The sequence below is a fragment of the Octopus bimaculoides genome, chromosome 14, assembly GCF_001194135.2.
Source record: "Octopus bimaculoides isolate UCB-OBI-ISO-001 chromosome 14, ASM119413v2, whole genome shotgun sequence".
Classification (NCBI taxonomy): Eukaryota; Metazoa; Mollusca; class Cephalopoda; order Octopoda; family Octopodidae; genus Octopus; species Octopus bimaculoides.
The window spans coordinates 48138689-48153749 of record NC_068994.1 but is presented as its reverse complement, the minus strand read 5'-3'; the positions used below and the strand labels follow the sequence as shown (position 1 = coordinate 48153749).

The 15061-nt window shown below is 39.2% G+C and overlaps 1 protein-coding gene across 1 annotated transcript in view; it reads left to right on the top strand.

The window, feature by feature from the left end:
* Positions 1-9536, top strand: part of LOC106876391 (uncharacterized) — an 87741-nt gene extending 78205 nt beyond the window's left edge. Inside the window, exons 4-6 of the mRNA XM_014924908.2 lie at positions 534-718; positions 1627-2111; positions 3178-9536. Of these exons, the coding sequence (XP_014780394.1) occupies positions 534-718; positions 1627-2111; positions 3178-5560 (3053 nt within the window). The 3' untranslated portion in view covers positions 5561-9536. The remainder of the gene's footprint in view (positions 1-533; positions 719-1626; positions 2112-3177) is intronic.
* Positions 9537-15061: the final 5525 nt, after the last annotated feature.

Below are 15061 nucleotides of genomic sequence, written 5' to 3'. Positions count from 1 at the left end.
TATCAATTCATTTGTTCTCTTCTGAGGTAACAGGAACGGGTTCAGTTCAGTTGCTATGAGGGGATGATTTCTTGTCATCTTGTTGCTACTGCTGTTGTTGTTGTTGTTGCTGTTATCATTGTTGTTGTTTACCTATTTAGTTATTTCATATCCATTCCATTGGTTTCGTTTTGGGTTTTTTGGGGTTTTTTTTTTTTACTATAAAAAGCCTTTCTGTTACTTATAGCATTATATAATTCCTAGACAGAGGATGTTGTGATGTGCCTACCCTTTATTATTAAGGCGGTGAGCTGCTAAGTGGCATTTTGTCTGTCTTTACATTATGGGTTTAAATTCTACCAAGGTTGACTTTGCTTTTCATCCTTTTGGTTTTGATAAAATAACTATCAGTTCAGCACCTGGGTCAATGTAATGAACTCATCTCCTCCCCCAAAATTGCTGCCCTAGTGGCAAAATTTGAAACCATTATTTTTATTATTATTATTAGTTATGACCTACTATTTTTATTACTATTTTTATCTTTATTGTTTCAGATCCATTCATTCTGACGTTCCATGGAATCGACGACAATTGTCAGGCTATAAGGTCATCATTGCCAAAGATGTTGTATGTCCTCATTGCCATCTACCTGATTGTTACTCTGATCTGTGTTTTATCCTACTTCATTACTTACCGTGTTTATCGCATGAAGAAGAAAAAGGAGGAGGAACAATGGGATGTGAGTATTATTACATTATAGACCCATTGGTGCCACTTTGGCATGTGATCTACAAGGGAGGTTACTTTAGGTTAGTTTTTAGTTTACTTTTCAATTTCTAAAAACCCATAAGATGTTGGCCAAAGATTTTTACAATCTCATCAATGACAAGACGAATGCAGTTGCATTTTTACAAGAAACCATAAGGCAGTTGCATTTTTACAAGAAACCAGCACTAAATTCACATCATTTATTATGAAAAAGAAAGCTGCCACTTTGGTGTATGATCTACAATTTGAAGGGAGATTACTTTCGGTTACTTTTTAGTTTATCTTGTATTAGTGCTATTTTCTGTGTGATCTATGAGAGCAAATTTACTTTGGTGGGTGATCTATGCGCTTATCTTAATTATTATAGGGTTTTCTTATTAAAATGGTAAGAATTTTGAGAAAATGCATTTACAATGCTAAGTATGTTCAAAATAATTAAAGAATTTAACTGAAAGTGATCTTCCTTGTAGATCACACCCCAACGTAACACCGATCCAACTTTCATCATCGATCTCATAGTTTGTTTACATCTGATGTCTCAGATACGAAGCATCATAACAAAATCAGTACTGGTTATAATCTCTATAGAAAATTATTATTATATGAAACTCACAGCTTATTTTGCTGGGTGTGATGGGAAGTGTCAGCTGTCCACAACCAGCAGACTAAGATGACACTTGTTTTACTGGTCATGCTTCAAGAATCCTGCAAAGAATTCTTGCAGTTCCAAGCAATGCTGATTTTTGTAGGTGTTCTACCTTCACACTTGCACTGATCATATTATTATTATTGTTATTATTATTATTGTTATTATTATTATTGTTATTATTATTATTATTATTATTGTTGCTGTTATTGTTATTATTATTATTTCTCCAGGACGAGATGTGCGAACATGATGAGAGGCAGCACCTTAGCTCCATTGACTACTACCATCCTGCTCACTGCCATGACAGTTACAATCAGGGACCACCAAGCCCTGGGAGTCCTGTTCCACTTCTTGAGACTGTTTACCCGCGGGGTCTGTCCAGAGTGATGAAGAGCTCAATGCTGAGGGATTGGTTCCCTGAATTTGTTCGCAAAGACAAGCTGCGCCACTTGAAACGCAGCCAGAGCTTCAGCCATCGCAGCCGAAACAACATCGTCGACAGCAGCAATGAAGTATTTGAGGACAGTGGCTCTGCTGAAGTGAGAACTCTTGATAGGGGCCATTCCTCAAAGACCAGCCATCCACCTCGCAGGACACTCAGTGAGACAATGCGGCCAGCAAGCACTGGAACTCCAGAGAGCATGCGGACTAGCCACAAGTTGAGCAAGCAGGACCGACGACAGAGGACAATGACTATGGACAATTTGGACAACAGGTAAAGATGCTTTGGTCATTTCTTTTTTCACTCTGTTGTTATTTAGGCCCAGATCAGCCCTCATCTGGACAGGATCTATGTTAAAAAGCATACCAAGTATGATTATCAGATATTTTTCTATGTGTAAGTTAATAAGTTGTGATTTGAAGCAGATTTGGCTGCTAGAATTACTAATTGACAATATGATTATAGTTGTACTAGATCAGTAGGCTAACGGATTATTCATTTTAGATCGGAAATAAAGATCCTTTTGAATCCAGTACATATAGAGAATTAAGACACCTGATGGTGACTGGAGATCAAACTAATTGAAATGCATGGAAGAATATAAATATTAACAAATTTTTATATATAATGAACAGGTGCACTACAACTAATTGGAAAAATTAACCAAAACTACATGAAGAGTACATAAAATATGCACAAGAAGTGAACAGTGAATAAGTTGTTTAAAAAAATCAGTAATGATGAGGTTAATAGTCAGAAGGATTATAATCTCATTGACAACATCTCATCTTAAGCATTTAGATAATTACTAATTAACAGATTGTAATAGATAGTCCCTGGCATAGATCTAGTAAATGTGTATATAACTACTTGATGTATGATATATATATATAGGAGTGGCTGTGTGGTAAGTAGCTTGCTTACCAACCACATGGTTCTGGGTTCAGTCCCACTGCGTGGCACATTGGGCAAGTGTCTTCTACTATAGCCTCGGGCCGACCAAAGCCTTGTGAGTGGATTTGGTAGACGGAAACTGAAAGAAGTCCGTCGTATATATGTATATATGTGTGTGTGTGTGTGTGTGTCTGTGTTTGTCCCCCCACCATCGCTTGACAACCGATGGTGTGTTTACGTCCTCGTAACTTAGCGGTTCGGCAAAAGAAACCGATAGAATAAGTACTAGGCTTCCAAAGAATAAGTCCTGGGGGTTGATTTTCTCGACTAAAGGCGGTGCTCCAGCATGGCCGCAGTCAAAAATGACTGAAACAAGTAAAAGAGTAAAAGAATATATATATAATGTTTTAAATACTGTTATTAAATAACTTTTCTCTTTTTGCAGACAACTGCTTCTGATTATGGGACTTCATATGAGAAACATGCAGGAACAACATGAGGCAGAGATACAGAGCATGCAAGAGCAACAGCGCCGATCAAAAACTCCGCAGCCCTACAATCCAGGAAATAAAGGAGGTTATATGGCTGGACGAAGGGCTTATACACCACAGCCAGCAAAAACTCAGTCAAGTAGTATTAGCATACCAGCAACACCTGATGGACGTCCGCAGCTGCCAAGACGCCGCCAACTGTTTGCAGACATGGATGAAGCCTTTATGCCTTCAACTTCTACTGCAAAAACATTTGCTGAGGCAATGTTTAATGACATGGTAAATCCAGTAAATAAATACAACACCCAAGAGCATATTGAGCTGGAGACATTGCCCCTATGTAACGTTGGTGATGTGGATGTTCAGATTTCTAAACTGAAACAAAGTAATTCTTTCCGGGTTCGTAAGACATCATCAGATGGCTATGACAATATGAATCAATCACTGTTGGTTGACTGTCATAAAAGACCATCCTTGACCAGGACTCTGTCAGCATCAGTACCTGCCAAAAATGAGTCTGTTTACATTGTACCCCTTTATGAAAAAATTGATTCACCCGAACATGACATTGTCACTTCACCTGTTTATGAGAGGTTGGTTTCTTCCCCAGAGACAAGAGCAGTTTTGTCCCCCAACTATCCTGAGCGGATTTTCAACCAGGCACCTTTGCCATATGCTATAAAAATTTCCTCATCAGAGTGCTTGTATTCGAAATCTACAAAACCAAAAGAATCCATATATGGTAGAATTTCCAAGAAATCTGACTCTTGTGACCGAGATTCACCAGCAAAACGTGATTCTCAGCAAGGTTATTCAAAAGTATCAAAAGAAATGTCAACTTCAGGTTCCAGAAAGAGTAATACAAGATCTGGTAAAATGGCAACTCCTGACTCATCCAAACAGTATGTTCACTCCCCAGAAGCAAATTCCAAGACACCATCCAAACTAGAAAAATCTGATCAGAAGGAGTCTGGAAAGAAGAATCTTAAGAGACAGGATGCTGTTGATTTGAATGCAACTCTTGACTCTGTCTCATCTGAGTATTCTCAAAGTCAGGATAATTCTAACAGAGGCAACATTTCTGGGACATCTACGGAGTTATCTCCCCTAAACACAAACCATAACCGAAGCAATGCTTCTGGTACATCAATGGATGCTTCACCAGATGGACAACCAGCCAGTCCCAATCCATGTAATACTCCCATTCCACACCCGAAAATGTTACCTCTGACCCCTGACTTGTCACCAACCAGTCCTGAAGATACCAGCTTATCTCCAGAAGTCCACTTATCAAGTCACCGAAGCAATGCTTCAGGTATATCATCCTCATATTACATGCCTGAAGATCAGAACAGTATGAACTTGGGAAAATCTTTTGCAGCTCCTTTAGAATATACAAGAAACATTACTGGTGCTTCAACCGATATTTCTCCTGAGAAAATCACTTCTGATAATGTCATCTACTCTCCACCAAAGCATGTTGGTTACATGGTAAATGTCATTCCATCAGTCCTCAACAATAATCAAGGACATTCAACAAATTTGTCTTCCTTCCAGAACATACCTCATTCTCCATCAAGGCATGCTAACAGCCAGAATCAAAGCCCCCTGCCTAAAGACTGTTATGTAAACAACTGCAGAAGCGTTGATTCTTCAAAACAAGTTCAAAGGAGTTATGAAGATGAACAGTATGACAGTGCCATGCATGGCTATTCCACATCCTTGTCACCACACAGAGGAAATGTTGAGGAGTCTCTTGGACCCAGGGAACAGCCTTATGGTCAGTATGGTCCATATAGTCGCAACATTGATGGCTGCAATGTTCACACGTCTCCAACAAAGAATAACAATGTTGACAGCAAGCATAAAAACAGATCACACAGCAATAGCAATTACTACACCACCAGTAACAACAGTAACCGTGACCACGAACCCCATCAACAGTCAAAAATCAAACCGCCTCCTCCTCCATACCAATCTCGCTCATCATCATCATCGTCATCAACATCACAAGCATTGCCACGTAAGCTGCAGGCTGAAGTTCGCAAAAATCCCACACAAGGAAAAGGTAACTTCAGAGTTGGTCCTGAAGGGATAAGTTATCGACGGAAAAAAGTTGAGGGTCAGGATACGAGCTACAATGTGGAATCCCCTCGATCTGAACTGGATGTTGAAGGACATGCTGCTAAAGAGGAATTTTATGATGTGCATGAAGAGAAAAATCGCATTATAGCTGCTCACAATTACAGGAATGACCTTAAGAATCCACACGATATTGTACTGTTGCGGGATGAAGGAAACGGTAGTGACTCTGATGCACTGGAGACTGTCATTTAATTGCTTCATTCTCCCAAATGCTTCAATGGGCTGCATTTCTCTTTGAGACATAGCAAATTTTGATAATAAAAAAACACGATAGCAACTAAGCTGATTGCATCTTTGACTCCTGCTAAATTGACAATTCATGATCAACAACATAATTATAACAATGCCAGTTGGCAGTGTTCACCTATTCCAAATTGTTGTTGATAATTGTATTAATAATGGTTGCGTTTTTGGCAATTCGTTGACTTTATCTCATTTAGTATCATTTCACTGCAATCCTGGTTCCAATGGTGTGAACTGTGAGTGACGTTACCAATTAAAATTGTATGAATTATGACATTGCCAATTAAGATCTTTGGCCAGGTTGCCATCATTTTAGCTATGATGCCAAATCAGATATTATTACATTAATGACTCATTTAAATATTTCATTTTCCTTGTTTATATGTATGTGTAAATGATGTATGTAGGTAGTAACAGATTGGAAAAAGAATATCCAATATTATAATAGAATGTAATATATTTTGGCTGAGTCAGTTTGTTGGTTGTTACTCTGAACTTTTCCTTGGATGACTGGTTTATCAAATAGTTCTCTCAGCGGGTGGACTATTTAATGAACTAGTTGTCCAGTGTAATGGATAACTGATTTAACTAGAAGAAATTACACACACACACACACATGTATTGTTAGACTATACTATAAAAGGCAGATTTTCTGTGTGTGTGTGTGTATGTTTGAAATTCATACATTTACACAATTCCAAATTTCTTGTTAGATATATGTGTATATTGTTGCATGCATCCATGTATGTATGTATGTATATATATATAGATGATAAAAAATATCTACTGCAAAAGAAAAAAAGAAATAAAAATAACACTTATACAAATAAACAAAGCAAATGACAGCAGCCCAAAAAAAGAAACAAACAAAACAAAACAAATTCAAGCAGTAACAATGAACAAAGAAATCACCTCCGCCGCCATCACCATCACCGCCGCCACCCACACTAGCATAACCAACAACAACAACAAAAATAATGTAAATATGTATATTAGCTATTTTTTTATTATTTTGAATATATTTTTTCTCCTTTTTTTTTTTCCTTCTAACATATCACTGGGAACTCGAGAAGAGTTCACCACCATGGTTGCATGTGGGGGGATGTTCTGGTGATGAGGCTTATTTCTCCCTTACTGAAGGGTGGTCTGTGTACATTCCCTCTATTGATTCAATGTGTGACCCTGCTGTGCACTGGTGTGCTTAGCACTACAGAACCAGTCTGTGCAGAAGAGAACTACGGGCTGTATTGACCCACACACAATGTACAATTAATATACTGCAGTGATGTATACGATGTAGTCCTATGTGTTCTATGCTGCAATAATGTCACCCAGTGTGTGCAGTACATTGCAGTATTGTTTTATATTGTCTAGTGATATAACATGCAGTGTTGTACAAATGCAGGAATTCTGCATGCATTGTCATGCAATTTTGTATTGTACAAAACTTTGGAATGTTATGCAGTAGTGTTACTGAATGTTGTTTTGTACAATACAGTGCAATTAAATGCAGTTATAGTTATATTGCACAATGTTATGTAGTGTTATACGCTGTTGTATTGCACATAGATGATTATGTAGTGCAATGTAGTACTGACAAAGAACATGCAGTATAGCATTATACAGTGTCATGTAGTTTTGTATTGTGTATGGCTATGGAATTATATCATGCATTGTTCGTCAGTATAACACAATGCAATTGTATGCAATACATTATGTACAAATGCACAAAGCAATACTGTGTAATCAGTGAATGCACCATCATATAATATTGTGCTATTCATTATTATATAACAATGTGCAGTTGAGTTTTGTTCTATAGAACATTGCACCATGCCACACTGTACTGCAGTACTTTACTGTAATGTGTTCTGGGAAACATTCTGAATATCTCCTATTTCACTTTGTGCTGATTTTCAGTTCAAGGAATTCAGTTGCAGCTTTTAACATAAAGGTATGTTCTTACATTGCCTCAGTTTACTTAGTTGCATGGGAAGGAAGTCCCCATAGATAGCAAATCTGGGGACTTTTTGTTATCTGCTTTAGACTGATCCCTGTCCAAGGAGAGATCTGTCTCCCAGTTGCTTGGTGCTGTAAAACTGGAACTAAGTGTTGGTGCCTTATGAGTTACTTGGTAGCACGTGAAGTCGCTTAGATTTTACATTATCACAAACTTAGCTGGCAGCGAGATAGTTAATTAGTTAGGTAGATAGAAACGTAGACAGGTGTGTGTGCACGCATATGCACAGATACACAAATACACACATGCACACAAAGGAAAAGAGAGACAAACAAGGAATGAGAGAGTTTTGAATCAATGTATTGAAGTAAACCTTGGCCCCAAAAACTTACCCATCAAGTCAGCTTACATAGTACAAGAGAGAGAAAGAGGGGGGGGGGAGAAAACACTGAATCTTTACTTGTTCTAACACTTATCTAAGAGAAATAGAGAATTAAGAAGAAAGGGAAAGATAGACTATTCTGGAACATTTTCTAAAAACTCTTTGGCATTCATATAAATTAGATTTGTGTGTGTGTATCCCAATGGGTGACAACTATGCCTGCTTACTTAGAATAAAATAATTGAAGACAATTCTGAGAGTGAATAAAATATTTAAATCCATAATTGTTAGTCTGACAAAATAGGGTTCCCAAAGAATCAGAGACAAAATATATTTTGCTAGACTAACAATTATGGATTAAGTGTGTGTGTGTTCGTAGTTCTTTTGTTCATTTTAGCCATTGCAGCTAAAACCATGTTGGATCAGCATGGTTGTTGTGATTGCATAACTTTTCATGCATATAATATAATGTTGTGTCCATTTTATTTTTAATTCTCCAAACTTTTAAAATATTTTTTTATACCTGAAGTGTGAGAAAAACTTTTTCATACTTTTCACTTGTACATATATATTGTTTCAATATGCACACAAACACATACATGCACAAACACAGACTCTACTACACACATATATGTAATACAAAAATGGCTGACCTGTTTGGGGTTGCTGTCAGTTTTTACATTTCATCTTTTCTCCTGTAAGGGAGGTATGTTTTTTTTTTGTTTTTGATAGACCTGTAATCTATATTTTCTTACAAGCATTCACTTTGTGCCTAGTCAAAAGTCATCTTCATTACAACCATAGTTATCGCCACCACCACTATCATCATATCATCATCATCACCACCTTTTTTTTGCTATTTCATTTTCTAAACAAATAATAATTATATATGGTTAAAGTTGCTACATATACATGTATTTGTATTTGCATTTATAATTGTGTATGTATATGTAGATACATATGTGTGTGTGTATGTGATGTGAATGTTTTCATGTATTTGTAATGTAATCTTTTGGTCATTTAGATGTGTGTGTGTGTTAATCTCTGCATGGGATTATGTATGTATATTTAATAAATAATATATGTTTGTTAAATCTATGTGTGTGAAGATTTTATGTGGACATGTGTATATGTATGTGTATATATAAGTGTGTGTGTATATGTATGTGTATACATAAGTGTGTGTGTATATGTATATATATATATATATAGCATGTGTTGGGTTGTTTGTTGTTTTACTATAAATATGTTGTCTAGATACAAGTGTATGTATGTATGTATGTATGTACATATGTATCTCACATCATCACAAACTATGTATGTACATATGTATCTCACATCATCACAAACTGTATGTATGTACATATGTATCTCACATCATCACAAACTGTAGAAAAATGCAAATTATACATTTGTACCAAAATTTCAATGCCAGTTCCTAAAATATCTGATACCATTGTCTGGCAACTTTTCCATGACTTTCCATCAACTACCATCAATAACTCTTAATATTTCATATACAGAAGACTTAACTACACTGTGCACTTCAAATCAAGCAATAAACTATAATCCAGTCATTTTAATATGAATTTGTGTTTTTCTTTTCATATATGTATGTATGTGTGTGTGTATGTATGTATGTATGTTTTTTCAGTCATTAGACTGTGTGGCCAAGCTGCGGCACTGCTTTGAAGAATTTTAGTTGAATGAATCAACCCCAGTACTTTTTTTTAAACATGGTACTTATTCTGTTAGTTTCTTTTGCCATCTTACTAAGTTACAGGGATATAAACACACCAGCACTCATCAAGTGGTGATCAGGGATAAACACAGACTCAAAGATGCACACGTATGGATGTCTGTATGTATGTGTAGGAGAACTATTTCATTTTGGTGGAACAGTATCTATGTGTGTGTGATTTGGTTAGCAGAGCTAAACTGTCGTTCAACCTGTGCATAAATACACACCATTGCCTTGTCACCAGGCATGTGTGAAAGTTTAAATAGTTCCAGCCAGGCTTTCAAGGCAAGAAGACTTACTGCTACTATGTTCTTGACAGAAGACACAACCATGTGTAACTGTTCTAAAGGATGTGCAGGCATTTATCATGTTTCTGATTCTTATCCTTGTGAAATACTGTAAGTGTATATTTTGTAATATGCCTCACCTACACCATTTGAAATTGCCACCTTTTGAAAAGAACACTGGACATTTTTTCTGTTAACCTTGAACATCATTAAGCGATATTTCTTAATGTTATATTCAGCATGCTGACAGCTAGTTTCAATTTACTTGCTTCACAGATTCATTTTATAATAAATCATTATTGTATTCAGCCTTCTGATTTTCTTAGAGCTATTCATCTCAACTTACTGAAAACCTCAAGTGATAATTTAGTGCATCTCTGCTAAAAATTATGTCGGAGAGCTATTTCATTTTGGCAGAACAGTATCTATGTGTGTGTGATTTGGTTAGCAGAGCTAACTGCTGTTCGACCCATGCATAAATACACATCATTGCCTTGTTACCAGGCACATGCAAAAGCTTAAACAGTTCTGCCCATGCTTTCAATGAAAGAAGACTTACTACTACTATGTTTGGGATGTTAACAGAAGAAATGTCCAAAGTTCTTTTCAAAAGGTGGTAATTTCAAATGGTGTGTGCATGGCATCATCATCATTTAACGTTCATTGTCCATGCTGGTATGGGTTGGATTGTTTGACCAGGGCTGGGAGGCTGCAACAGACTCCGGTCTGATTTGGCATGGTTTTTTATGGCTGGATGCCCTTCCTAGCACTAACAACTCCAAGAGTGTAATGGGTGCTTTTTATGTGCCACCAACCAGCATGGGTGTCATTCATGTGACACTGGTATCTGCCATGATTGTGATTTTGCTTGGCTTGATGGGTCTTCTTCTCAAGTACGAGATAATGCCAAAGGTCTTGGTCATTGCTTCTGTGAGGCCCAATGCTCAAATGGAACTCAGCCACTTTGTCTCCATGAGGCCCAATGCTTAAAAGGAACTTGACCACTTTGCCTGTGAAGCCCAATGCTTGAAAGGAACTGAACCTCTTTGCCTCCACGAGGCTCAATGCTTGAAAGGAACTCAGCCACTTTGCTTCCGTGAGGCCCAACATTCAAAAGGAATTTTGCCAATTTGCCTTCGGAGGCCCAAAGCTTGAAAGGAACTCGGCCACCACGTCGGAACTTTCCAGGAAGTAATTCATCCTCACCATGGGAACTTTCCAGGAAGTAATTCCTCACCAGGAAGTAATTCTTCCCTCCTCAGAACCCTCCTGGAAATAATTCCTCCCCTTCCTCGGAACTTTTCAGGAAGTAATTCCAGCCATACCTCCCGCTCTTCAGAACTTTCCAGATAGAAATTCCTCCCCTTCTCGGAACATTCATCCCGTATGAAAGTATGTATGGACGTAACTATGCACGTACATATGCATGTTCCTATGCACGTACATGTGTACGTATGCAGATACGTACGCACGTACTTAGCCACGGAGGTATGCACTACGAACGGACGTACGCACGTGCGTATTTACGTACGCATGCACGTACGTCCGCACGTACATATGCACTACGGACGTAGGTATGCAAGAACGTATGCACGTAGGTACGGATGTACGTATGCCCATATCTATTCAAGCACGTACCTATGCACGTACGTAAGAAGGTATGTAGGCACGTTCGTATGCACGTAAGTATGCAGGTACGTATGCACGTTCGTTGCACCTAAATCCTCGGAAATTTCCAGAAAGTTGCTCCTAAAACCTCAGAACTTTCCAGGAGGTTGCTCCTAAATACTCGGAAGTTTCTAGGAAGTTGCTCCTAAATCCTTGGAACTTTCCAGGAAAACCTCGTACGTAAGCACGTTCGTACGTATGCACGTACGTACGCACGGACGTACGTACGGACGTATGTACGTTCGTACGTACGCACATATTATGGACGGACGTACGCACGTACGTATGCACTACGTACGGACGTACGTTTGCACGTACGTACGTATGCACGTACGCACGCAAGTACGTATGCACGTACATGTGCACTACGTAGTAGGTATGCACGTACGTACGGAAGTACATATGCACGTACCTATGCACGTAAGTAGGAATGCACGTACGCACGCACGTACGTATGCAAGTACGTACGCAGTACATATGCACGTATGAACGCACGTACCTATGCACGTACGTACGCACGTACCTATGCCGTGCCTATGCACGTACGAAAGCACGTTCGTACGCTCGTACTTATGCACGTACGTATGCAGGTACTACGCACATATTTACGTATGTAAGCATGTACGTACGAAAGGACGTATGCACGTACGTACGTATGCCCATACGTATGCCCGTACGTACGGACATACGTATGCACGGACGTACGGTGGTACGTATACACGTGCTTACGCAGGTACATACGCACGTCCGTATGCACGTATGTACATACGTACGTATGCACGTACGTACGCACCTACGTATGAACGTTCGTACGCACATACGTACGCTCGTACGTATGCACGTACGTATACACTACGAACGAACATACGTGTGCATGGACGTACGCAAGTACGTATGCACGTACGAATTGATGAATGTATGCACGTACGTACGGACGTACGTATGCACGTACAGACATACTTATGCAAGAACGTATGCAGGTATGTATGCACGTATGTACGCAGGTACGTATGCACTACGTACGGACGTAGGTATACACGTACGTACGAACGGACGCATGCACTGCGTAGGCACGTACAAAAGCATTATGTACGTACGTATGCCGGTATATATACACGTATGTACGTACGTATGCACGTAATATTCAAGAACGTACGGACGAATGTAAGTATGTACATACGTATGAACGTATGCACGTACATAGGCACGTACGTAGGCAGGTACGTATGCAGGTATGCATACGTTCATACGTAGGTACGTCCGTACGTACGAGCATAGGAACGTGCGTACGTATATGCATACGTACGTGCATAGGTATGTGCGTACGTATGTGCATACGTACGTGCATAGGTACGTGCATTGGTACGTGCGTACGTATGTGCATACGTACGTGTGTACGTTCCTGCATACGTACATGCGTACGTACGTCCGTACGTACGTTCATACGTAGGTGCGTACGTACGTGCATACGTACGTACGTACAACGTGCATACGTACGTACGTACAACGTGCATACGTACGTACGTACAACGTGCATACGTACGTGCGTATGTACCTGTATACGTACGTGCGTATGTACCTGTGTACGTATGTGCATACGTTCCACCGTACATACGTGCATACGTATGTCCGTACGTACGGGCATACATACATGCGTACGTACGTGCATACGTACTTGCGTACGTACATGCTTACATACATCCATAGTTAGGTACATATGTGCAACATACGGATGAGGCAACAATGAGCCATAAGGTTTCTTTTGAAGCTCTTGACATGGCCCTTCAGGATCTGAGACACAACACTGGGCTCATGGGAGGTGCCACGGTCTTGCTAGAAGTAATTGCTAGCTTCCATTACCTATGTGACCAAGTCAGTAGTGTGGGTGGATGCTCTGGGAGCATAGCTACTAGAATAAGAATAGCCAGAGGCAAAGCTCGGAGAGTTCCTACCTCTGCTGGCAACAAAGGGCCTCTCTCTTAGAGTGAAAGGTAGACTGTATGATGCCTGTGTGCAAACAGCCATGCCACACGGCAGTGAAACATGGTCTGTGACTGCTGAAGACATGTGTAGGCTTGAAAGAAATGAAACGAGTATGCTCCGCTGGATATGTAATGTCAGTGTGCATACACGACAGAGTGTAAATGCCCTGAAAGAAAAGTTGGAGATGAAAAGCATCAGATGTGGTGTGGCCAAGTAACATACCTCTGTAGCAAGACACCTGTTTCTGCCTCCCTGTCTCTCTCTCACACTAACTTTTCATCATCTGGCACAAGATTACCTCCTCCATTGCCCCCCTCTCCTCTCAAAATCCTTTGTCTTATAAGTTATTTGTTGACCCTGCAGGTGCTGGTTCCACAAAAAAAAGCATCTAATCCACACTGTGAAGGGGTTGACATTTGGAAGGGCATCCAGCTGTAAAAACTATGCCAAAACTTACCTTGCTTGTGCTGGTGCCTTGTAAAAAGCCAATCTATGAGGTATCCACTTTATGAGGTGGTTAGTGTTAAGAAGGGCATCCAACCATAAAAACCATGTCAAAACAGACACAGTAGCCTGGTGTAGTCTTCTATCTGGCTGGCTCCTGTCAAACTATCCAACCCATGCCAGCAAGGAAAGTGGACATTAAATGATGATGATGAGTACATGCATGTATATTGGACTATAGATAACTAAATTACAACAGGTATATAGTCCATTTTTTGTATTATAGTGCATTGTTGTACCATTCAAAACTTTTTATTCTTTATATATATGTATATTTATGAATATATATTTAGATCCATTGAAATATGTTTGGGATATATTTGACCTGTACAAAGGTCATATTTACTTCAAATTTGCCATGGAGAACCTTTCTTGCTTGAGGGAACAGATGATCAAAAAACACCAACCGTCATTTCAAGGTACCATCTGGCAGAAGTAATGAATGCAGTTTGAGCTTTTTGGCTGTTATCAGCACCATGTACTACAAGAGAGATCACCCTTAAATGACTTCAGACACCATTTTTTTGCCTTATAGTAATTCAGTCTCCAAACGTGAACTGATTATGTGCAATGCCAGCCTAGGCATGAACAAAATATTGCAGTAGACATGCAAAAGCAGTGTTGTGAATAAATAAACATTTAGATCAGGAAAAGAATTTTTACCAAAGTCATTTCAGGATTGTCTCTCTTGTCTGTGAATGTCATGGGCACTGTCCCTCTATGTCGATTTCCCTTTTTACCAACATCTATCTCACTTCACTACAGAGTCCACTTGTTTCACTGATTTATCAGTACGTACTCCAACTGATGCGTTACTTCACCCATCATTGGAGCTCCACTATAGGATGGAGATTTGGGTAGCATAGCTGATTTGAGAGAGGGAGAGAGAGAGAGAGAGAGAGAAGAAGAAGAAGAAGAAGAAGAA